The 26684-nt window shown below is 44.1% G+C and overlaps 1 protein-coding gene across 1 annotated transcript; it reads left to right on the top strand.

Annotated features, from left to right (window-relative positions):
• Nucleotides 1–25983, top strand: MAT1A (methionine adenosyltransferase 1A; the record flags this gene model as incomplete). Its single annotated transcript, XM_081954111.1, has 10 exons — nt 1–11; nt 4397–5208; nt 11884–11961; nt 13699–13821; nt 14916–15028; nt 17336–17479; nt 19548–19766; nt 21900–22082; nt 22799–22932; nt 24090–25983. 10 exons carry the CDS (start codon nt 1–3, stop codon nt 24190–24192), a joined length of 1920 nt encoding a protein of 639 aa, XP_081810237.1. The 3' UTR covers nt 24193–25983.
• Between the last annotated feature and the right edge of the window lie 701 nt (nt 25984–26684).

Below are 26684 nucleotides of genomic sequence, written 5' to 3'. Positions count from 1 at the left end.
ATGGTTGTTAAGTGAGTTTTGCCCCATTTTACGACTTTTCTTGCCCTGCAGTTGTTAAGTGAGTAGCCTGGTTGTGAAGTGAATCCGGCTTCTTTGTTGACTTTGCTTGTCAGACGGTCGCAAAAGGGGATCACGTGACCCCCCCCAGGGGACATGATAACCGTCATAAATAGGAGCCAGTTGCCAAGCACCCAAATTTTGATCACATGACCATGGGAATGTCACAAGGGTAGTTAAGTGTGAAGAACAGCCATAAGTCACTTTTGTTCAGTGCCATTGCAACTTCAAACGGACACTAAACCAACTGTTGTATGTCAAGGACAGCCTGTGGTTTACAAATGAAAAAGATCGGCAGTAGAAATGCATTTTTGCCATTTTCTCCAATCTCGGGTGAGCGGAAGCCAAAAGCCCCTTCTTAGGAGAGGATTCGCCAAATTGGGAACCTCTCAGAGAAGGGTTCCTCTTGCGCATTAAGTAGCCAAACTGTGTCAAGCAGTCAGCTTTTTCAGATCGGCCCTCCTGCTGATCTAAGCAACCCAGGAATGTCCTCGGTTTGAATCCAATATCTGCAATCTACTGGGCTGCAGATATCCCAAGCGTTGCCACGTGCTTAGCCAATGACCCCTCTGCAAAACGGTCACCCCCAAATCATGGACCTTTGAAGTTCTCAACTGAATAAATAAATCCACCCCATTGCCTTTTTTCCTCTTTGCCTCAGTTCTCTCTCTCTCTCTCTCTCTCTCTCTCTCTCTCTCTCTCTCTCTCCCCCTCTCTCCCCCCCCTCTCTGCTCCTGTTGGTGGCAAAAACAATGTGGAAGTGAGATAATCATGAACCAAAGAGGTGTGTTCCTCTCCAGCCAATTACTCGGGGAAGAAACCCTGCTTGGGAGGTGGGAGGAAATGGAAAGAAACGGTTGGACAGCTTCTCACCAAACATTCCTGGGAGGCGAGGTTTCAAGTCCAAGAATTGTTTGACGTCAGATTTATTTCGGTGCTTTGCTGCCGGACCCGTTTCACTTTTCACCCCGGCTGTTTCTTCCTCCATCAGTCAAAGCTTCTGCATTCCAATTGGACATTTATGGTCCAAGGAGATGCCGAACCACTGTGGCATTTTACTTAGGAAGGATCTTCAGCAGGAGGGGGAAGAGTCTATGGAGACTCTCAGTCACCCAGATTGTGTCAAAGGTGCTTTTTCAAGAGACAACTGGACTTTCTTAGTTTTTCCTTGAAAACATTTGGCTTTTCATCCAAGAAGAACTGAAGAAGCTTCTTGGATGAGAAGTGAAATGACTTCAAGGGAAAAATCAAGAAAGTCTAGTTGTTTCTTGAAAAAAAAAAGTATCTGTGAGACAACTATGACCCGGACAATCTCCACAGACAAAAAAAACAGCATCAACGTTCAAACTTTTAGCTTCCTAGTCTGGTCTTCCTTGTGAAAGGCCGACACCAGCTTTATTCACAATTGCTTATGAAGTCAGGAATGGCTGCTGAGTTCATTGTTCTAATTATTAGGTTTGGAGAACTGATCCTGGTTTGTTCATGAGAGGAGGATAGGCAGGGCTTAAAGCTTTAACAGATTAACAGAGTTGGAAGGGACTTTGTAGGTCATCTAGTCCAACCCCGCACCCAAGCAGGAGACCCTACACCATTTCTGGTGGATGGCGGCCCAGTCTCTTCTTGAAAGCCTCCAGTGATGAAGCTCCCACAACTTCTAAAGACAAACGATTCCATGGGTTGATTGCTCTCACTGTCAGAAAATTTCTCCTTATTTCCAGGTTGAATCTCTCCTTGATCAGTTTCCATCCATTATTCCTTATCTGGCCTTCAGGTGCCTTGGAAAATAGGTTGTTCCCCTCCTCTCTCTGGCAGCCCCTCAAATACTGGAAGAATGCTATCATGTCTGGATGATAGCATGGATAAATAATGCAGGACAGTCTTGCAAGCAGCTATGTGGTCCTGGCCCACACTTCTGAGAGAAGCCCTTCATTCATGCTGGGGTTCATTCTATAGAGCAGTGTTTTTCAACCTTTTTTGGGCAAAGGCACACTTGTTTCATGAAAAAAATCACGAGGCACACCACCATTAGAAAATGTTAAAAAATTTAACTCTGTGCCTATATTGACTATATATAAAGTAATTATCTTGAATAGGAATCAAATAAACACAAAGAAAGTATTTTAGAATTACTTTATTATGAAATAGTAAGTAAACAGAAATATGAAAAATTATAAAATACTTTATTCAGTGCGCAACCTGGGCCTGTTTGGCTGAACACAAAGCTGATATTCTGGCAGGAATCGAAGAAAGACACACACGTAGCTCTTTGTCAACAGTCACTCCCGCCGAGTCCTGGTCTCCGTCCGTCTCCTCCTGCTCCGGTCCTCCTGGTGACTCGAGTCGCGACGTCTTCTTCTCTCCGCTGCTGCGCACACTGTGCTCGGGCGGGAAGGAAGTCGGAAGATGATGTCCTACTGTGATAGGTCCAGGCTGGAGTCTGGACCAATCACAGCCCGGACATCAGAAAAGTGGAGGGTGTCCCCCTGAGGAGCGCCAATCGGTGCCCCTGCTGGCCGAGGGTGGGGTCAAAAACCCCACCCCCCCCATACCCAGGACACAGTCGGGCGCCCGCCTAGTGGGCAAAAATTTGACATTTTTTAAAAAAATCTTTCGAATTTTTCAATTTTTCCCACGGCACACCAGGCAACATCTCGCGGCACACTAGTGTGCCGCGGAACAGTGGTTGAAAAACACTGCTATAGAGTTTCTTTGAAATGCACTGGTTGTATTAATTTGTGTAACTGTGACCACAGAAGTCTGGCAGCTATCAGGATCCTCCTGTGATCTTGATTCTATCCCTCTGTTAATGCAGCTTAAGACTGCATTGGCTTTTTTGGCAGCTGCAGCACATTGCTGGCTCATATTTAAGTGATTGTCCACCAGGGCAATTTCCCCCAACCTTTTGGGCACCAGGCACTGGTTCTGTGGAAAGAGATTTTTCTGTAGGCTGGAGGTGGTGAAAGATATCCTGCAAGCCTTTCAACATGAATTAAATATCATGCTGAATGAACATGAAACCATTTCAGGTTTTTCCAGCTTTGTTTCTCTTTGGAAAGAGAGGCACATTCCAGACCCATCTTGTCCCATCTCCTGTGAAGCCAGGATACTAGATGGGATTTAATCCCTTTCTTCATGGTAAGTATCTGGGAAATATTACAAGGGCCTCAATTGGCCAGGGAAAATGTTACAAGGTAGGGTTGAATTTCTGCGGAATGCAGTCAAACTGAATCTTTAAGATAGGAGTTTGCCATTTTTCTCTGCACCCTGGGTCACTCTGGAGTAGCAGCTGTGATCAGAGCATACATTAAATTAAATATTTCTGTATTTGTCTTTCCTAAATGCAAGTAGGCAGTTTAGCACTTAGAAATGTTAGAGTCCCCATTCGACTGAATTTCAGTGACAGCCCTAAAGCTATCCAAAAGGTTACAAATAAATTCTAAACTTGGCTTTAGTTAAAAACGGTTATTCCTTTCCATCATTGTCCCTTAGGTGAACATTCAGTGATGTTGAAAAGTCAGAATAAAAGTTATATGTTAATAGAAGAGAATATTAGTAGCTTAGGCTTGAACTATGGTTTCTTGTTGCTCTTAGTTTGATGCTTTTCTTGCAGATGTTTTATTATTCAACTAGGGAACATCATCAGTTGCTAGAAGGGAGTGGGGTTTATGGATGGAAAGAAGGAGAAGAGGAAGAGGACAAGGAAGAGGAGGAGGGGAAAGGAGGAAAAGGAGGAGGAGAATCAGAATAGAGCTGGAAGTGACCTTGGAAGTCATCTAGTCCTGCCCTATGTTCAAGCAGGACATTCTATACCATTTCAGACAAGTGACTGTCCAGTGTCTTAAAAACTTCCAGTGATGGAGGAGGAGGGGAATGAAGAGGAGGAAGAGGAGGACTGTGGGCTCCTTGGTGCTCTATGAACTTGGTTGTTTCCTTGCAGACATTTCATAGCGCACCTAGGTATCATCATCAGTGCTAGAAGGGAGTGGAATTGTAGAAATCGTTAATTTAAAAAACCATTTGGCTCATCTGAATTCTCTTTGCCCTGTATTTCCCAATTTCCTAAGATTTCTCAATGCATTCGTTTGTAGCTTGGGTTTTCCTCCCTTTGCGATTGCCAAAAAGGAGTTTTCCCTTCGTGAGAGGGGTGTTTGGAGGAAAACTAATCCAGACAAGATTCGAATCGCGCTCTTCCACGGCATCTGCTGCTCCTTGGAGTTAAGGCCAGTGATGTACACATTCTAAACTCTGTCAAAGTGAGAGAGAGAGAAATACATGACTCCCTAACTTCAGGGCCATCCCATCTTGCGTCCCTAAAAACCCGGACATCCCACACACCCAGATCCTTGAACTTTGCGCTGCCTCCCTCGGGGCCGTCCGTAACTTTGCAGCTCACTTTCCCCCAGTTGCATCAGCCGGGCGCCTTAGGCGAAAAGGAACCAAGCCATCCGCTCCATTTAATCCGGATCCTTATACAAGCACAACACAACGCAACGCAAGCTCGGGGACCTGAGGGTGGCGAGAGAGAGCAGGACTCCTGCTTCGCTTTTCGCCCTCCTCCAAAGAGGTGGGGGGCGGCGGCACGGGCCCTTTTCGGAGCTTCAGCGCATCGTTGCGCCACAAACGTTCCTCCCGGGGGCAGAGACAGGAGCCCAAGGCTGGGCGAAATTTTGGTGCCAGGGGAGCGCTGGGCTGCTGCTAGCTTTCCCCCCCTCTTCTCCCCCACGCGTGCCCAGCTTCCCCTTCCCCCTGCCAGGGAATGGGCTCTTCCGGGCTCCTCACATGATGAGCGAGGCACTTTCGCTTTTCCATATATAGAGGCCAGGCGGCGTGACAGCTCCCGCGAGGGCGAAAGGCTGGCGAAGGTGGCCGCGACGCGCTTTTACGCAGCCAGCTGGAACCTGGAAGCCTCCGCGCCTCTGGCCGAGAGACCGCGCCACTCGCCTGCTCTGCCTTTGGAGGACGAGATCGCCCACCGCCCCGAGAGCTTCTTTCTTCCGAGAACCAGCCGCCTCTCTCCCCTCCTCCTGCCCCAAAGACATTCGTCCGAATCCATCATGAACGGGACTTTAGACTGCCTGCAGGACCACGCGCTGAACGAAGAGCAAGGGGCGTTCATGTTCACGTCGGAATCGGTCGGAGAAGGACATCCAGGTAAGGCTTGGAAGTTGTCCCAGGTAGATCCGAGGATGTCAGAGATCCTGCGGTTTCTCGTTCCCGCAAGCAGAACTCCTTCTCTAGAGCTCTTGAAAGAAGATTTTAAACAACGCTGGAGTTGTTCTTTTTTTTTCAGAAGAGATCGGACAACCGTTTGTCTGAAATGTTACAGGGTTTTCTGCTTGAGCAGAGAGTCGAATTGGAAGACCTCCAAGGTCCCGTCCAATCCTGTTATTCCACGTTTATGATCCTCTCCTGTAAACCATAGGAATTATTTCTTGCCCTTAGGTTTTGGCAGACGGGCCTTGAAGCCTTGGTAGAAAGTAGGGTGCCTTCAGAGCACCAGACCTGGAGAAGGTGGACACGAGCCAAGAACAGTTACAGCTACCACCTGAGAGGGCAGATTTATCTGAGAGAACAAGCCTGGTAGAAAACAGGGGGACTCAGTTCAGCATAGAGAATTGTACTTGGTCATATTCGGTCTCCAGTCCTGGGCATTTGTTTGGTTGATTTCAGTGGTAATTATTCTCAGAAAGTGCGTAGAACATTGTACCCAAGTCAGTACCTTAATAAGGGTTGGCTCTGTTTACGGTATATCCTAGGGCCCAATTAAGAGCAGGGAGCAAAAACATGAAAGGAATCTCTTTTTCTCAAATGTTTGGGAGGATGTCATGGAAGAGAACAACCTGTGCTATTGCTTTCTCACCATATCTGAAGGGGTTTTTCTTTTGGCTCCTCATGTTTTTAGTGAAAGATCCCTTGAACATTTCCACATTGCTAAAAAAAAAAATCAGGAAGAAAAGGAAAGAGAAAGGCACACATCTTCTCCTGAACTTAGCCCCATGGATTTCATCCACATAAGGAACTTCTGTCACCAAACAGCCATTGCCCAAAGCAGCCGCACTACATATTACTCCCAATTCTGCCTGCCCTTTTAATCACCTTTTGGTGCGAGACAGGAAATGAAGGGATCAGTGGCTCACCTCATTTTTTCCTCCTGAATTGTCAAAACCAACCTGATGATTTGCTTACTACTAGTAGTACTATGACAAGATTCCTTGTCATACAGACCGCAGAAGGCAGTTTGCCAAACTCTGTGTCCTGATACTGCAATCCAGGTTTATTTTCTCTGCTGGACAAGGCCGAGACAAGGTACATGCTTACAGTGGATGGAAATAGCTCAACGTTCTTCTGCAGAAGGGCAAGATTTATCAGAGCTCTTATACTTAGATACATGTTCAGGACTGTGAGCTGGCAACATAATTTAGGGATTTTCTTTCGAGTACGTGAATACCTGCTCTTCTTTTTTAATTAACGACCTATAACAGTTTTGGGGTGGGGGTTATAAATCTGTGGTCCTTGACAGGGTGTCCTTTGAGGATAGGATAGGATAGGATAGGACAGAATCCGAGTTGGAAGGGACCTTTGAGGTCTTCTAGTCCAGGGGTCACCAACCTTTTGGATCTCAGGGACCACTAAATTCATAATTTTAAATCCCACAGACCACTAAATGTGATCTGCCTAATGACTGGCTGGGTGGGCGTGGCTAGGTGGTTATGTGACTGGGTGGGCATGGCCAACTCGATATCACTTACGTCAAGGGGCACCTCACCAGCCTCTACTTGTTCCCCCCCTCCCAGCCACTCCTTGCCTGCCCGCCTGGGCTCCTTAGGGCCCCAACAGGAAGCAGTTGTTGGAGCTAGACAGCCACCATGAGAAAGAGTTGGCAAAACAGCTCAGTTCAAACTGGATCTAACTGAGAAGTACCTCACTGAGGACTATGAGCATAGGCTTTCCAAACACAGGGAAGACCTGCAGGAGTGCAAGGCCAGGTGCTAGCACCTGGAAGCTCAGCGGGCTGAGATAGTCAGCCAGTTCCAGGCCATGATGCAGTCCCACTGGAACAAGGCCCTCCAGGTCTTCGCCACCAGTGGCAAAAACCAAGCAGATACAACCCAAACTATATCATGAATATCATGAGAGAATATAGAATATAATGAGAGAGGCAGTTAGGTGTAGTGGTGAAGGCATTAGACAATGGGGTGTGTGAATTGTAGTCTCACTTTAGGCACAAGAGCAGCTGGGTGGCTTGGACCAGTCACTGTTTCTCAGCCCTAAGAAGGAGGTAGTGGCAAACCATTTCTGAAAAAATCTTTGCCAGCAAAACTATAGGCATTTGTCCAGGCTGTCTCCAGGAATCAAAAACAGAGAAGGAGGGAGGGATGGAGAGAAGGAAGGAAGGAAAGAAAGGAAAGAAAGAAAAAAAAGAGAGAAAATATAGATGCATGCTTCTTACTTGGCACGGTCTAGTTTCCCAATCCAAAAGCTGTTTGAAGTTCTATTGAGAAAGTGTTTAAAAGGCTTAATTGCAATCACATAGAGGTATCAAAAAACAATTTTAAGGAAAATGTGAACCACTGATTCTTGCTATATTTCAAAAGGCTGTTCACAGGCTTGTCCAAGTTCATCATCCTTTATGGTCTAAAACTGGCAAAGCAGGAATAAACACAGCTCAGACCAGCCAGACAGGTACAGTGCGAAGAAGGATATTTTGCAATTATGACAATTGTTAGCTATTTTTTCTCCCTTTTGGCCATCTCATTGGTTAGCTTCATTTGAGTTTAAAAAAATTTAAAAGACACTGGGGAGTGTAAGAGTCAAAACCTTTTGGGGAATGGCTTCATATTTCCAGAATAGGTTTTGGGAGGAAAGAGCCACCTCTGTTTTTACAGGCCTTCAAGTCAACTCCCAGACTCTTCTGAATAACTTTCTTTAATGTTGGGCGCTTCTGGTTAGACCCATCCTTATTCAGATGGTGGTTTCCCTTTGCTTGAATGTGGAGTGGAACAGCATTTTTTAAAGTCAGCTGGGACTTAAGAAATGTTCCACATAGAACATAGGGACATAGAACATGTTGTAACATCAACATCATCTTTTGAACTTCCATCATCTGTTGACCTTGCTAGACCTGCTAGGAACTAAGGTCTCAACCATACTTTGTCTAATGGGTCCACCTAAAGTTGTGTTGCAGGGAAATAAATTCATACACACTGGGCTCACTCCTGAGTAGACATGCATAGGATTGCACAGGAAAGCCTCTTGATTAGGTTCTGTTCCATGCTCTTCAAAATGCATCCAAATTTCAATCATCAGAAAAATGAGGTTAAATAGTTCATATAATGACCAGAGTCTCTTCGTTTGTGTAAAAGATTATATCTCCTTTGAGCTAAGCTCAACTCCTAAGTTCATGGACATATCCATCTGGTCTTCTTGGCCAAGATAGAAATTTGGTTTCTATCATGGTTTGTTCAGCTTCCCAATATCCTATAGCTGAGTACTGATCCAATGTGATCCAGCTTACCTTGTTTAACTTAGATTGGCAAAGCTAAGCTCTGCTCTAAGTTCAGGTTTATATTTATTGCAAGTGAATTCTAAGAAGTGCAGTGCCAAGCTTCAAAGCTGTGGTCATGTATCTCTTTTTTTTTTTTTGCTTTTGGTTATAGGTTGACCAACATATTTGAGGGTTTAACGTCAGAGAAGAGCACACAATGAGCTTGACAAACACATCAAATAGGGCAAATTGTTTTCCCTCAGTGAGTCTTTAATGTCATCCTACTTGGTTTGGGAACAATCGAATAAGGACACTCTAAAATCTGCTGGCATAAAGTCAGGTTAAACACAACCTCTTCCACCAAGGTTTCACATGTGAATTTCAACAGAAATGTCAATAGTTTCCCCTTGTGTAACCTGATTGCTGGAATTTCATTTGGTCTCCCCTGTAGGGACAAAACGAATGTGCTTTGTTGGCACCAATTCATTGGCATAGGTAAACACTCTTTTGTATGAAATGAGATGGATAAACCATTCTTCCTGATTTTCTTTCCACGATATTTCTCATTAAAAAAAATCTACAATAAGCAGGAAGCCACCGAGAGAATAAACTTTGGTAATACTGGACAATAGAGATTTGGAGAAGAGTAACTCAGGACCAAAGATTATTGGAGCCTAGACAAATTAGACATTTAGACCACAGTTAGAATGGCCAGTTGAATGATCGTCCTTGTTAAGATGCCCAGATGTGAGGAATGGATTCCACACAAAGAAGAAGATGCAAACGACTTAGCTCTCTGCAAGGAATACAAATCCTTCCATTCCCCACCGTCCAGTCAGAGCTGAAGAAGCTTCTTGGATGAGAAGCGAAACGTCTTCAAAGAAAAACCAGAAAGTCCAATTGCATCTTGAAAAAACACCTTTGGGACAACCCTGACCTGGATGATGGAGAATCTCCCTAGACACAAGGAAGAAGGTTAACTTTTTTTAACAAAAATGGTATTGGAGAAAGATGATTTACATTGCTTTGACCAAAGAAAACCAACCATTCAATACTAGAAAAAAATGAAGCCCAGTATCACTAGAAATGAAACAAAAGCCATTGTACTAATCATCTTATTGACTTCCTCTTTTACTCCTTCAGGTGCATTGTACTGATACGTGTATGAAAAAAGACATTAACAGAAGAGAATATTTGTAGCTCAGAGTTAAACTGTGGGGTCCTCAGTGCTCCCTGAGTTTGATGGATTCGTTGCAGATGTTTCATTGCCAAAATAGATAACCTCATCCGAGCATTGGTTACCTAGTTTGGTAATGAACCAACCTGGAAACTCCTTACCAGTGTCTATGCTGGCTTGAAGATTTGGGAGTTGAAACCCATGCGTAAGACTTCCAGGAGGGGCAAAATAACGTGATGCCTACGACTTGTAGTAATCCTGATAACCTAATTCATTAAGTAACTAATCCCATTTAAGATTGTTTCCCTGGTATCTTGGAATGCCAGAATATCAGTGAATAGGGGGCATCACCTTCCAGCCTGAGGCTGATCACCCCCAAAACCAAGCAGGATTGAGCTTGGATGGAGACCACCAGAGACTTTCAGGTCAGCAGGTTGAACTAGGAAGCTGAAGGAGCAGCCCAAAAGAAGGCAATGGCAAGATACGTCTGAATTGTTGCCAAGAAAAATAGCATGGGAATGTTTCATGAAGCTGAGCTGAGTTCAAGGAGACTTTATTTTTTGCAATGGGTGAGCTCCAAGAACAGTGTCCAGGGCATTACGTTGACAATTATCAGAATCCAGTAACTTTTATCTCAATGATGAAAGCTTCAGCTGTTGCGTTCTTGCACAATTACATCTTGTTCGAGGTGCAAAATAAGACCAGTTATTCTCTTGTCCCTTGGCAAAGCCGTTTCTCCTACTCAACAATGAAGATCATTGTTATAACTAACAGAATAACAGATTGGGAGGGGACCTTGGAGGTCTTCTAGTCCAATCCCCTACCCCAGCAGGAGATCCTATATCATGCCATTCAAATAGTTGTCCAGTCTCTTCTTAAAAACCTCCAGTGACGGAGCACCTACAACTTCTGGAGGCAACTTCTGTTCTATTAGTTAATTGTTCTCCCTGTCAGGAAATTCCTCCTTAACTCTAGGTTGGTTCTCTCCTTGATTAGTTTCCACCTGTTGCTGCTTGTCCTGCCTTCAGATGCTTTGGATAATAGGTTGACCCTTCTTCTTTGTGGCAGCCCCTTAGATATCATGTTTTTTATAATTTTTATCTTTGAACAGTTTACATCCTACTTTATAATGTAGCTTCTGTATTGTCAACCTTTACACACCAAACAATTGCAGGGGCTCACAGTGCCAGATGCTCACAGACTAGATCCTCATTATATATTCATAGTGATTATGTGCCAGTTAAGGAGAGATTGAATATAGACAAACATTATTCAAAGTTGAAAGGAGGAAGGTAGATCTGTGACTGTAACCTAACCTCTGATAGCTCTAGTCAAAGAGATCATGGAGATGATGATAAATTTCTAGCAGATCAACTTCCTTCCTATTGATTAAATTACTCATTCCTTTTCTTTTTGTAGATACGTAATTTCCTTTCCTTTCCTTTCCTTGGTCATCAGCCTTGTTCTCTAGAGATTATGGAATTTGAATCCAATTGAACTGGAAGACATGATCTCAGATTCATTCATTCATTCCTCACTCCCCTCTCTTTTGTTTTTCCTCATCAAAATGTCATCATCAAGTAAAAGGATATCTAGCTTTAGTAGTCATGTAGAAAGCAGCAAATGCAATCTATACTCCAAGCCTTGGCCAAACCCATTACTTCCATCTGTTGGCTTAGATCAATGCCTGAATACTATGGGCCACTTGTTAACAAGAGAGATGGCAGGAGTCACCAGTACACAAAATCAAACACTCTTAGCAACAGTCAAGTTTTAATCCATTGGAATGGCATCAAATAAACCCCAATGCTTTGTTTCTGCATCAGAAGAAGGACAAATCACTCATCTGAACCTTCCTGTGGAGAGCAGCAAGTTCAAAAGTGGTATATTTGAAAACTATGCCAAGGGCTTATTTTGATGCAGAGGTGTTTTTTCTTTGATCCTAACGCCAGGTGTGACTGGAATAGGTTGAGGTTAGATTCCACCATTGCTTTCTGATTGGCAGAATTAAGTTCAGATACTGTTGACTATTTTTAAAAAACAGCAGCTGTGATGCAGAATGAATGGATGGATGACTCTTTTTGTAGGTTAGTGGGGCAAAAAGAGTCCCAATTTTCTGTGGTAGATATTTTCATTTCAAGTATCCAACTCTGTTCTCTTTCAGACAAAATATGTGATCAGATCAGTGATGCTGTCCTTGATGCTCACTTGAAGCAAGATCCAGATGCCAAAGTTGCTTGTGGTAAGAGGTGGCTTCTTCTCCTTATCAAGACAAACATTCCACATTTAATGGCCATCAGAACATCTGAAGGTAGTACCATAGGTTGGGGGTACCTTTAGCAGATGTGGCAAATGCGAAATTGCTATTTCCAAATCATATCCCAGATTTCATCCAGTTGGAGAATATTTGTGGTTGGCCTACACACTCTCTCACTGTAACACAGCCTACCATATTTTTCAGAATACAAGACACTTGTACAAGACGCACCTTAGTTTTTGGGGAGGAAAATAAGAAAAAAAATTCTGCCTACCAGCATCCTTCAGGATTCATCTGGCTAGCATCCTTAGAAAACAGTCTGGTCAGCTTCAGCACATTAGCCTGATTCAGCATGAGCAGCTGATTGGCAGGTGGATCGGCCTCCCGGAATACCCCCAATCAGCTGTTCCCAGAGGTGAACTTTAGCAACAGGTTCGCTGGTTGTGAGCACGCACCTCCTTGGGAATGATAGGCAGCTCCAAAAATGCAGCTGATTGTCGCAGGGCGCTCCAGTGACTACAGCAGGTGAACCGGTCCGACAAGGAAGCAGCTGTTCCAGTTTGCCATTTTGGCCTCTCACCTCCTGTTTTCAGCCTCCAAATGCTTTGAAACCCATTCAAGGTTGTGGGGATCACCAGAGCACATTGCCAACGATCGCCACCTGAAAACGCAACACGCAGAGGCCAAAAACAGGGCGTGCGGAGGCCTAAAACACGATGCGCAGAAGCCAAAAACATGATGTGCGGAGGCGGCGATCGGCGGCAATGTTCTCTGGCAATCCCCACAGCCTTGAACAGGTCTCAAAACGGAGCATTCAGAGGCTGAAAATGTGAGGCACAGAGGCCAAAAACGCAAGCCATGGATGGGGTGATGGTCTGTGGAAACCCCTGCAGCCTGGAAGAGGTCTAAAACACAATGCATGGAAGGCAAAGGGTGGAGACCAGGAGGTGGGTGGGGTTACATTTGGTGTATAAGGTGCACCCAAATTTTCACCCTCTTTTGTGGGGGGGGGGGAGTGTGTCTTATACTCTGAAAAATAAAGTAATTTTTAGTATTGGAGGCAGACACAAAATATAAGTGGGTGGGACAAATTAGGTGGATATCAGGAGAGCAGCATGGTGGCCTAGTGATGAAGATGCTCACAGTTCAATCCTAGGTAGAGGCAGATGTTTTTCCTAGGGTGCAAAGAAAAAAAAACTGCTGTGAACTCCATGTAGGTGTCATGAAGGGCATCTGGCTAGTAAATGCTAAGCTCTGTCCAGTCGCTCTGACTCTACTCCGAATTAAGGAATTGTAAAAAGGGAGCCATTGTATCAGCAGAGAAAACAATTTGATAGGGTTATAACAAAATGTGTGTGAGTGAGATCAGGATGATGATGTATTGGAGTGAATATAATACTTATTTTTGAGTTACACAAAGGAGTCTTAGAATGTGTGACAGCATAATTTCATCAATTATGGTGGTGGTTCTCACCTTTGCATCCAATACATCCACAGCTTTGTACCAAAGTTTTCGATTTTCATCCAAGAAGCTTTCTCAGTTCAGTTCTGAAACGTTTTCAAGGAAAAAACCAAAAAGGTCCAGTTGCCTTTTGGAAAAGCACCTTTGGGATAACCATGACCTGGATGATGGAGAACCTCCATAGACTCGGTCTTGTAGTTTATTACTGAGTATTTGAGACACTCTCCTGGTGTATCCAACTTGCTTTCTTTCATCTTTAGAGACAGTCTGCAAAACAGGAATGGTCCTCCTTTGTGGCGAGATCACCTCCAGAGCGGTTGTGGATTATCAGCAGATTGTGCGAGACACAATTATGAACATAGGCTACGATGATTCAGCTAAAGGTTGGTGGAACACTAAAAGAGCTCGTCTATAGCAGCCCATCTTGATGAAGAAAAGGAAATCTGACTCTTATCTTGGTTTGCTTAGCTAAGATACCAAAAGGTCTGATGCAACTTTGGTTGAGCAATGCTCAGGTTTTACTAGTAAGAGGTTTTCAGTTCTTTGCATAGGGAGATGAAAGCTATTTATGGGCCGGGCGAAGGTTATCTCAAGGTCGGATCACCCCTCACACACAAACCGCTTCATCAGCGTCCTTGCTAGTTGTTCTTGACTTGACATTTCCTAGCCTGCATGGCTTGATCAACTGGCCTCAGTATTTCTAGCAACTACCCATGTTTTCCCAAAAATAAGACCAGGTCTTATTTTCTTTAAGGCCCCAAAATAAGCACTAGGGCTTATTTTTGGAGGGGTTTTGGGTGGTTCCCCCCCCCCATGTACAGGAGGGCCACTTCTTCTGGTTGCTCACAGCAGAGCAGGAGGCTGTGTGGTGCACAGGTGCTGCCGCTGTGAGGTGGGGGGATGGAGCTGCCCCATGCACCCTGCACCCGTTTACGTGAGGATCCTGCAACCAGGCCATCCACACCCTGACACATGCCTTACCTTGTGGTGGCGGCACCAACATGCTGCTCAGACTCCTGCTCCATTGGGGCTGCAAGCAAGTAGAAGTGTGCTGGCAGCCACGTGGGCTCCTGCTTCACATATTTGCCAGTGCTGCTGCAGCAAAGCAGGTATCAGGGTGTGGGTGGCTGCAGGGGCCCTGAGGTAAGCTGGTTTGGGGCATGTGGGGCAGCTCCACCAGCGCCCCCACCTCACCTCGTGGCCATGGCACCACAAGCAACCAGACAGAATGGTTGGGCAGACAGGCGGCTGCACAGGCTCTTAAGTGAGCCTTATTTGGGGGATAGGGCTTATATTAGGTGCAAACATGAAAACATGGTAGGTCTTAATTTTTGGGATAGGTCTTATTTTCAGGGAAAGAGTCTATCGAAGCAGTTTATGTAGACTTCCTGGGTAGTGTTGGGATCCTCCTTAAAGCTCTACGTTGCATAACCTGTTGAGGTTGTTTCTGGACGAGTAATGGAATTCTACTCTGTAGGCTTTGACTACAAAACCTGTAACGTTCTTGTGGCTTTGGAGCAACAGTCGCCTGATATCGCCCAGGGGGTTCATCTACACAGGAATGAAGAAGACGTTGGCGCTGGAGACCAGGTAGGACCTGTGCAACACCCAAAGGCATTAAGGAGATCCTTTCTTGGTTGTGGATTCAGAGCACAAATAAGCCGCTTGGGTTTGAATTCATAGTGCATCTTCAGAGATAGACCTCAGGAATGTAAAAGGCAATTATTCCAGGGGTCAAACTGTCACCTCTTCCTTCTCCCCCCAGTTGGCAAATCAGAGGAAAGGGTCAGGCATGCAGGAATTGATGGATTACATATTAACATTTTTCACTAATTCACTCTGAGTAGTGGGATTTTAGCCTGTAATTTGCTTTACTTCCTCAAGCCCTTCCTGTAGTACTTCTCATCTGTCAACCAAAGGTGTCTTACTGTAGAGATAAAGCATTTTTTGACATACCTTTGACTTGTGCTGACTTTATAAATAAATTTAATAAATAAGTAGATAGGCCTGCTTCTTTACGTGGGGTAGGGTAGATCTACTCTTGCCTTTTCCTTGGGCATGTTTACTTTTTACTTCCCAGTTCAACCTACAGCTTTGGGACTCCAAGTATTACTTCCCCGGGTAGATTTTTTTAAGGCCAACATCAATAGAATACAATAACAGAATTGGAAGGGACCTTGGAGTCCAACCCCCAGCTCAACACTAATTTATATAAGTGGCTGCCTAGCCTCTTGTTAAAAACCTCCAGTGATGGAGCACCTACAACTTCTGAAGGCTTCCACTGGTTGATTGTTCTCGTCATTAGGAAATTTCTCCTTAGTTCTAGGTTGCTTCTCTCCTTGATTAGTTTCCATCTGTTGCTTCCTGTCTTGCCCCCTGGTGCTTTGGAAAACAGTTTGACCACCTCTTCCTTGTGGCAGTCCCTCAAATATTGGAAGGCTGCTATCATGTTACCCCTAGTCCTTCTTTTTCACTAGATGTACCCCATGATCAGATCACAGCAAAGTGCTGCTATCTCATGGACAGTGACATGAGGTGAGGTTTATGACTGGTGAGGCTGGTGACGTCATCAAACCGCGTGATTGCTCCGATCGCACGGGTGCAGCCTGACCGGAGAAGTTTCTCTTCTCAGAAATGTCACAAAGGAACAGCCAGGCTGCCACAGCTCCACTGAGAGGACATTTCTGAGAAGAAAAACTTCTTTCTCCTCCTCCCCCCCCCCACTCCCTTCTAGCACTGATGATGTTACCTAGGCATTTTTTGCATTGGGCGAGCGCGGGATCCTTGCAAGGGGAATGGGACCACATGTGCAGGAGGCTCCTCAGCGCACAGCCTCAGATTAGCGCAGCCGCGGTCTCCTTCCCCTGCACAGGTGGTCCCATTCCCCTCCTTCCTGAGCCAACTTGAAGGGGACTGCGGCTGCGCTGATCTGAGTGCTAGAAGGGGGGGGGAAGGAGGAGAAAGGAGAAGTTTCTCTTCTCAGAAATGTCAGAAAGGGACAGCCAGGCTGCCACAGCTCCACTGAGAAGACATTTCTGAGAAGAGAAACTTCTCCTTTCTCCTCCTTCCCCCCCACTCCCTTCTAACACTGATGATGTTACCTAGGCATTTTTTGCATCGGGCGAGTCCGGGATCCTTGCAAGGGGAATGGGACCACATGTGCAGGAGGCTCCTCAGCGCACAGCCTCAGATTAGCGCAGCCACAGTCTCCTACCCCTGCACATGTGGTCCCATTCCCCTCCTTCCTGAGCCAACATGAAGGGGACCGCGGCTGCGCTGATCTGAGGCTGGAGCTGAGGAGCCTCCTGCACACGTGGTCCCATTCTCCTTGCAAGGATCCCGGGCTCACCTGATGCAAAAAATGGTGAGATTGGGGCTGCTGCTGCGATGTCCAGGGAGGCTAAACCAAGCCGCGCGCCTCTCCCAGCCACTTTCGCGGCTTCCCGGAGTAATTTTTTTTCCATGATGAGAGCGGTGAGGCTCTGCCTCCCCTGCCTCCCCTGACTGCACATCACTGCTCATGGATCATCCATCCAAAGCTCTGAGGATTTCAAACCATCTTGAGAGAAAGTGATTGTATCAAAAGCTGCTCAGAAGCTTTCTTTACCTTAAAAGCAAACTACCATTTTCAGAGAGGAAAGGAAGGAAGGAAGGAAGGAAGGAAGGAAGGAAGGAAGGAAGGAAGGAAGAAAAAAGAAAGAGAAAGAAAAAAAAGAAAGAAAGACTAGCCAGGAACTGCAAGGAGTAATGAATGGGAAAGCTCTATGATACTATAGAAGGCCAAAAAAGTATCTCCTGGACCATCGATTGAGGTTCCTTTGCAATTTTTCCCTTTTTTCTTTTCCTTTAATAAACTAGCAAAGCACTAAAGAATGGTCTCATCTTCCTTCCATGCAGGGCCTGATGTTTGGCTATGCAACCGATGAAACGGAAGAATGCATGCCTCTAACCATTATCCTTGCTCACAAGCTGAATGCCAAAATGGCTGAGCTGAGACGCAATGGAGTCCTCCCTTGGCTTCGACCAGACTCCAAAACCCAGGTAGGTTCGGATCAAGCCCAATGGCTCCTTTTCTAGAGGCTTAGAGCCAACCTGTGTGGCAAAACTAGAGGTTAGGATCATATGTGATATGTTTGAGGAAAACAGAAAGGAACACCAAGAATACTGGAGTTGGATTGGATCAAAGAGAGGCTCTTGGAAGAAATAAGAGTCATTTAGAGACAGGTGAGAGGGCTGGGCTGGACTTTTTTCTATTACAGAATAACAGACTTGGAAGGGACCTTGGAGGTTTTCTAGTCCAGCCTCCAGGAGACCCTATACCAGGGATGGCGAACCTTTTCAGCACCGAGTGCCAGAACCGGAATGCGAGTGCATCAGCTGGAGTACCAGAAACCTGAAGACAGTTGGCCAGTGCACACATGCCAGTTTTTGGGCCATTTTAGGCCTGAAAAACAGCCTGAAAACGGCCTAAGAATGGCCTGAAAACGGCCTGTTTTTTGGCTGGTTTGGTGGGCATTTTCCGGCACTTCAGTGCTCATGAAGACCAGCTGGCTGGTGCACATGTGCACACTGGAAACCAGAAGAGCAGCTGGCGACAGCGCATGTGCCCACAGAGAGGGCTCTGCGTGCCACCTCTGGCAGGTGTGCCATAGGTTTGCCATCACGGCCCTATACCGTTTCAGACAAATGGCTTTCTTCTTTAAAACCTCCAGTAATGGAGCACCCACAACTTCTGGAGTTCCTCCATAATTCTAAGTTATTTCTCTCCTTGATGAGTTTCCACCCACTGCTTCTTGTCCTGCCTTCAGATGCTTTGGAGAATAATTTGACCTTCTCTTCTTTGTGGCAGCCCCACAAATACTGGAAGACTGTTATGATGTCAGCCCAATCCTTCTTTTCATTAAACTAGCCATAGTTCCTGCAACCATTCTTCATATGTTTTAGCCTCAAGCCCCCTAATCATTTCTGTTGCTCTTCTCTGCACTTTTTCTAGATTCTCAACATCTTTTTTATATTGTGGTGATCAAAACTGGATGCAGTATTTCAAGTATGTGGTCTTACCAGGATATTATAAAGTGGTATTAGCACATCATACAAACTTGATTCTACCTGTTTATGCAGCCTAGAACTATGTTGGCTTTTTTGGCTGCTGCAACACACTGCTGGCTCATTTTTACGTGACTGTCTACTAGGATTCCAAGCCAGGTTTCACCTAATCCGTACCTACATGTTTGGTTTTTCTTGCTTAGTTGTAAAATCTTACTTTTCTCTATGTTGAGTCAACATTATGGCACCTGTCTGAGAAGGTGTATATCTACAGGACAAAATTAAAATCTTTCTCTCTACTAACTGAACAGATTTTTGCATGGATGTGCATAATTTGAGGATAATTCTTAAGAGGCCACCAGAAGAGCAGCGATCCCCGATCCTTTTTCCCCCCAATTTTATTAACAAACATGTAAAATACACACACACAAAACTTAGACGTACAACACATTTACACAATGCAATACAAACAGGAGCTTCCTGTTCTTTCTAATAGCAATTATCAATCGATACCACTCACCTTATATTATTTCCCCTTCTATTGTATTTCATTTGGATTTCACCATTCTAAACTCTCTTATTTTACTCATAATTATTATTTTTGGGTTTTGTTATATTCCTTCATTGATTCTTGTTTCTTTCCTCCATCCACCTATAGCATTTATCCCATATCTGATTGAAAAAGATCTTTTTGGAAAAAGATCAAAAATTGACTGGAGGCAATAACGGGGGTTAAAATAGAATGGAAATCTGAAATTTTTTTATTAGGAATAATGTCTGCGAAATACAAAAAAGAAATCCAGTATTTAATACTACATATAATTACGGCAGCAAGGATTGCCTTTGCCCAGAAATGTAAACTCCAAGTGAAGATGAAATAATAAGAAAGGTTATGGATTGTGCTGAAATGGACAAATTAACTAAAGAAATTCAGGGAAAAGAAGAATCAGAATTCTATCAGATCCCCCCATCCTTTTAAACATCTTGAAAACAACCAAAGTTTTCTTACATTCCTTCCTCTTTCAGGCCCAGTCTAAATCGCCCTTTTGTCGTTTGTTTTCAGATCACAGTTCAATATGCCCAGGAAGATGGAGCGGTCATCCCTGTGCGGGTTCATACCATTGTCATCTCTGTGCAGCACGATGAAGGCGTCTCTTTGGACTCCATGCGCAAGGCCTTGCAGGAACATGTGATCAAAGCCGTGGTGCCAGCCCATTACTTGGATGACAATACCGTTTACCACCTTCAACCCAGCGGCCGTTTTGTCATTGGAGGGCCACAGGTGCGCCTTTCCCCTCACACCATCCTGAACTGTCAAAGTCACCTTTTTATATTGGGCCCAATACAGGCAGCCCTTGACGTACAACCTCAATTGAGACCAAAGTTTCTGCTACTAAGTGAAACATTTGTTAAATAAAATTTCCCCTCTTTTACGATGTTTCTTGCCACAGTGGTTAAGTGAATCACTGCAGTTGCTAATAGCAATAGCCCTTAGACCAGGGGTGTCCAAACTTGGGAACTTTAAGACTTGTGGACTTCAACTCCCAGAATTCCCCAGCCAGCTGGCTGGGGAATTCTGGGGGTTGAAGTCCACAAGTCTTAAAGTTCCCAAGTTTGGACACCCCTGCCTTAGACTTATATACCCTTTCACAATGCTTTTACAGCCTTCTCTAAGCGGTTTACAGAGTCAGCCTCTTGCCCCCAAAGTCTGGGTCCTCATTTTACCCAACTCGGAACGATGGAAAGCTGAGTCCACCTTGAGCTGGTGAGATTCAAACTGCCAAATTGCAGGCAGCTGGCAGGCAGCAGAAGTAGCCTGCAGTATTGCATTCTCACCACTGCAGCACCACGTTAGTAACACAGTTGTTAAGGGAATCTGGCTTCCCCATTGACTTGGCTTATCAGAAGGTCGCAAAAGGGGGTCACCCCTGGACGCTGCAACCATCATAAATATGAGTCAGTAGCCATGCGTATGAAATTTGATCATGTGACCAGGGGAGGCTGCAGTGGTCGTAAGTGTGAAGAATGGTCATATGTCACTTTTTCCAGTGCCATTGTAACTTTGAATAGTCACTAAATGAACTGTTGTAAGTCGAGGATTACCTGTAGAATCACCTGTTTTAGCAATGTGGGAGATGGGTATCTCTAAATAGGACAAATAAATATTCCTGGATTCTTATTCTTTTTAACCAAAATGACTTCTGTCTGGATGGGCTGAAGGCCCACCTTAGAACTTGGAGGCATCCCTTGCCCCAGACATTCTGACCCACACTATCTGATTTCAAGAAATCCAGGTTTATCTGCCTCTAAGCTCCTTTCTGATCCTTCAAATTCTCCTGTGTTCTAGCAAATATCTCATTTTTTACCAAATTTCCTTGAACAAAGCAACTCTCGGGTTTCCAAAAGATGCAACGTAATTGATAGAGTTACGAGTCAGTATTGTTTCTGATTTGGATTTTTAGGAGGATCTGGAGAAACCAGAACAGGTTCAAAAGAATGGTGACCAGGATGGTAGATAACTAGAAACTGCACCCTAAATAGAGAGTTTTTAGGAAACTGGGAAGAAAGAGAAGATTGAGGAGGATGTGATAGGCCTCTAAAGATACCTGAGAAAATGTCAGCCAAAAGAAGGCCAGATCCTGTTCCCTATCACTCTGGTACTGTGTAGAAAATAACAGAGTTAAATGACAGACAAGTGGATTCTATATGAAAGTTATGATTTTTTTTCTAATAGTAAGAGCAGTCTGACAGTACAGTACAAACTGTTATTCAGGAGAGTTCTAGTTTGGATTAGGTTAACAGAGTTGGAAGGGACCTTGTAGGTCATCTAGTCCAACCCGCCACCCAAGCAGGAGACCCTACACGATTTCTGACAAATGGCAGTCCAATCTCTTCTCGAAAGCTTCATAACTTCCGAAGGCAATTCCTATTCCACTGGTGGATTGTTCTCACTGTCAGGAAATGTCTCCTTACTTTCAGGTTGAACCTCTCATTGTTCAGTTTCCATTCATTATTCCTTCTCTGGCCTTTGTGTACCTTGGAAAATAGCTTGACCCCTCCCTTCCTCTCTGTGGCAGCCCCTCAAATATTGGAACACTGCTATCATGTCTCCCCTGGTCCTTCTCTTCACTAGCATTTTTAGAAAACCTTACAGCTAAATAGCCATTATAATTTTGATCCTGCACTAAGAGACACATGCATAGTTGAATTTCTTTTGAGGGTTACTCAAAATTTCCTAAACCAAATTTTGACAGGATTTCAATTTGTAGTCCGGAGGCTAGCTAAGCAAAACACATCTCCTTTCATCTTAGAAGGCTTTCTTGGTCTTGGGGAGGGGGAGGGGGCTATCATGAAACATTTTCCAAAACACCTGGTAAAAAACTGAGATCAGACATTTGGTCTTGTGATATTGCAGGGTGATGCAGGAGTTACTGGCCGGAAAATCATTGTGGATACTTACGGTGGATGGGGAGCCCATGGAGGCGGAGCTTTCTCAGGCAAGGACTACACCAAAGTGGACCGATCAGCAGCCTACGCAGCCCGGTGGGTGGCCAAATCTTTGGTGAAAGCAGGACTGTGCCGTCGGGTTCTGGTTCAGGTAAGTGACATTTTACTAACCTGATAGTTGTACAATCAAATAAAACCAGCTTATTGCAGCCATAAAACCAGATATCTACTGATAGAACTGTTACATCTCTCTCTCTCTCTCTCTCCCTCCCTCCGTCCCTCTCTCTCTCGTCTATCATCTATCTATCATCTCTCTGTCTGTTTATCTATCATCTATATGTACCTATCTACCTACTTACCTACCTAGTATCTGATATCCATCCATCCATCCATTCTCTCTCTCTCTCCCCCTCACTACTGTAACCCAGTATACAGAATACAGTTTGAAAACAAGATCAACTGTTTAATATCAAAATCTTTACTGTACAGTGTGCATTTATTTATGTTTTTCTATTCTTGTATCTATTTCAGTAATATTCAAAGAATCTCTCTTTCTATTATATCTTTCTCTGTGTCTGTCTCTCTCTCTTACACACACACACCTGTCTATCTTCCATCCATCCATCCTTCAATATTGTAACCCAGAAAGAAAATACAATTTGAAAAATTCAGTCATAATCACTTATATGTATCTCCTCAACTTTAAATTTTAAATTGGTCCTCTGTTCTTTCTGATTAATGCCATTCTGTATTTGAATATTTGGGCAATCGTGGACAGTTTTCTCCCTCCTTCTCAAAACTGACTAAATGAATCTGTGGATGACATCCACGAAGCCAGCCTCAAAGTGTCTCCTTCTTGCCACCTAGGTTGCCTACGCTATTGGAGTGGCTGAGCCGCTGTCCATTTCCTTGTTCACCTACGGTACCTCTGCCTACACTGAGCAAGAGCTCCTCAACATTGTCCACCAAAATTTTGACCTTCGACCCGGAGCCATTGTCAAGTGAGTATTTCACTTTGGGGCAAAGCAAAAACAATTGGTTGACACTTTTCTAGTCCTGGGTACTGAATAAAAATCTGAGCTTCCTTCCATTCTATTTTGATTGGGAAGTATTTATGGTGTGCTCTCCTATCCTTGGAGGTATGATAGTCCTGGTGTGTGTGTGTGTGTGTGTGTGAGAGAGAGAGAGAGAGAGAGAGGGAGAGGGAGAGAGAGGGAGAGAGAGGGAGAGAGAGAGAGAGGGGGGGGGATTGATTTCAACCATTTCAAATATGTCACTCTGTGAGGGTTCCAGCTTCATACTCAACATGGAGTCCCTCTTCAAATAGTTCTTGCTACAATTTGGCCAAGTGGAAAAAGAGTCTTGGTTTCAAATGTTAGGCAATTCCAGGGCTTAAAACCTGACCTCTGACAAGGGGCATATTTATAGGGGTGACAGCAGTTCTGTCAGTAAACGGCTGATTATCCAAACGAGAGCCTGGAGTTTTTTGAGTGGGAAGATTGCCCCATCTGTAGGACAAAATGTTCCAGAGATTTGCAGGGAACGTCAGAAGGAAAAATTGGCCTTCAAGAAAGCTCATGTTTCTTCTGGCCCAGAATGATCCAGAAGTGAAATGGATGAATATAAATTCCCTTATCAAAATGACCATGGTTGCTTCTTCTTTTTAATGTAACCTTGACTAGTTTGTGGTGGGGTGGCTTGTGGTATCTCATTTCATAACAAGTATCTTGCTGGATCAACCAAGAGGCCTATTGAGGTCAGTGTTCCAATGAAATGTCTGCTTGTTCAAAATTTTTACCTCATAGCTTATCAGATACGTATGTGTGGGGCAGGGAAACTCATCATTTATTGGAGATCAATGGCTGCTTTTATCTGGTTTCCCCATTGACTTTGCTTGTCAAGGAGGTTCAAAAGGAGATCACACTGCAACTGTCATAAGCGTGAGTCATTTGCAAAGTATCTGAATTTTGATCCAGTGACCACGGGGATGTTGCAAAGGTTGTAAGTGTGATAAACGGTTCTAAGTCACTTTTTTCAGTGCCATCATAACTTTGAACGCCATTAAACAAACTTTTGTAAGTCGAGGAGTACCTGTATAGCCTGCATCCAGGGGGGGCGGGGGAAGCAACTTTAATAACTTTTTTTTTTAACCACTTAGGGACCTTGATTTAAAGAAGCCCATTTATCAGAAGACGGCTTGTTACGGTCATTTTGGAAGAAGTGAATTTTCTTGGGAAGTTCCGAAAAAGCTCGCCTTCTAACTTTCTTGGGACAACCTCTCTCCATTTCCAAGGAACAGTATTTTACTACCCCGAGTGCTTCCTTCGACCATTGTCACTGCTGAAGAAAAATAATAATGGAGAAATGTTCCCTCTTTGCTTTCTCTACATATTGGCCAATACAGACTTACAGAGGATAAATTTTGGGCAGACAGATGCCATTTTAATTTTGTTAAATGCTGCTATTTTTGGGGTAGGGGAGGAAATTCCATTGGAGAAGACAAGAAGGGACTTAAACCTACAATCAAACAATGGACTTTTTTCCCCCCAATCCAACAGATCTACTACATCTTTCTAAACTACTAATAGGAAGAAACCTTTTTCTCAGATTTGATATGATTTCTCAATGTTTTGCAACAGGACTCTTCCAGGTTCTGGCATCCTGCTTCCATTTGCTACAAGGAGTAGTACTCGGAGTAAAACAGAACATTTCCCCTATGTTGGAGACCCATCTTTTTCAAGAGGGGTTCTGCCACGTTTCACTAATTCTGTTCCAACTGTCCAATCCATGTTTAATTTTTTCTTGCTCTTTCCTCTCTTTCTTAACTGTCTTACAGATAGTCCTTCACTGATGACCATAAAGGAATCTGTCCGTTATGGTCACATGTCATAACAGTCATGAAAGCTGTAATCATAAAGCGAACATGGCAGTTGTTAAGCAGAGGCCACTGTGGTTAAATAAATCCATGGTTCCCTTGGGGGAAATTTTTGCCCAAAAACCAGAAATACCCTTTTTTGGCAAAACACTTGCAGCCACGCGACTGAGGGACGCTACAAATAACTGTAAATATGGTGAGATGTTGCCAACCCCTGATGATTGCAAGGTGGGTCCAACACTCAAAATTTCGAATCGATCATGACTTTAACGGGTCACGAAGCAATCGGTCGTATGTCAAGGACTGCCTGTAAAAGCAAACTTTTTAGACACTTGCTTGGTGCCTTTTATCGATACGCATAAATGTTGCTGACATTTCTGGAGCCTATTCTAGACGGGTTTTACATACAAAAGGGTTTCTTTAAAAAAAAGTTTGCCAGGATAGTGATGTTGAAGCTGTGTATTTCGGCCAATGATTGAGTTGGCGTGATTGAATGGTAAGCTTGAGACATTCACATGAGTTGGAGATAAACTGTCAACAGTAGAATAAATCCAGCAAGAGGTGAAGGAGGACATACGATGGAGATAGACGTAGCAGCAACCTATAAAGCAAGAAAATGGAGAAAGAATGACTCTTGAGAGCTATTGGTCAAGAAATGAATGTCAGGAATGATACAATGGAGACCAGACTCAAAGGAGTGGGAGAACAAGAACTATTTCCCCAGTATTTTAATTTAAAATATCACCACTGTGTACTGACCCAAAAAGTCAGGATAGATGTTTGCTTCGATCAGAATAATATCTTGGGCCAGTAATAAAAGAGAGATCCAGTCTGGTTTAGTGGTGAAGGTATGAGGCTAAAAAACCAGGAGGCTGTGAGTTCTAATCCCACTTTCGGCATAAAAATGAACTGGGTGATTTTGAATCAATCAACAGGAGACCATGAATTCTGGTCCCACCTTAGGCATGAAAGCCAGCTATGGGCCAATCACCAGGAGTCTGGGAGTTCTAGCCCTGCTTTAGGCATGAAAATTGGCTGGGTGACTTTGGGCCAGTCCCTCTCTGTCAGCCAAGCTCACCTCACAGGGTTGTTGTTGTGGGGAAAATAGGAAGAAGGAGGAATATTAGACGTGTTCACCACCTTGAGTTACTTCTAAAAATAGTAAAGGTGGAATAAAAATATTTTTTTAAAAAAAAAAGGCAGAAAGAGAAACTTCTCTCATGAGCTAGAGGAATGTTTCTGCAGAAACAAATTGGTTTCAGGTCCCATTCTTAGTTCAACTGGAACAAGAATACAGATGTATAGCTCTGTCTTATATGCTGTGTTTCTTGAAATATGAATGTTGCGTCTAAGGAAAGTGTCTCTTGCTTTGGGATCAGGAGGGAAGGAAGCCCTCTGTGCAAGGATCTGGGGCACTTCTGTGCATCATCTCATCAGAATTCAAATTCAGTATTTTACTTTACTGTGTAAAGCATCGCATATGCTCAATGGTGCTATATGAATTGCTATTATTAAGAAATTACAGGCTGGTGTCATAATAATCAAAATTCTGCCTCAGGATTACAAGTATGTTTTGTTCCCAGCCCTGGGAAAATCCTATCAGTGCCTTGGTTGATATTTTGTTTTTAAAATTTGGAGTAGGCTTCCTTCCCTTCCTACGTGTCTCGCTTTTTCCCCTTTCTCTTGTGTGTGGCTTGCAAATCTCTCTTGGCATTGATGGTTTTCCATTTCTGTTGTTTAGGTCATTTCTTGCATATCTGAACTTCGTCACTGTCAAATCTGTCTGGCAGGGAGAGATTTTCAAAAAGAGGGGAGGGGGGAAGGATGCAAAGTACACTTTTACAATGTATTTAAAGTGCATAATTTTAATTACATTTC

Source organism: Natrix helvetica (genome assembly GCF_964273705.1).
Source record: "Natrix helvetica genome assembly, chromosome: 5".
Classification (NCBI taxonomy): domain Eukaryota; kingdom Metazoa; phylum Chordata; class Lepidosauria; order Squamata; family Natricidae; genus Natrix; species Natrix helvetica.
Note: the sequence above shows the minus strand (reverse complement) of the source record. Positions and strands in the feature narration are given on the sequence as shown.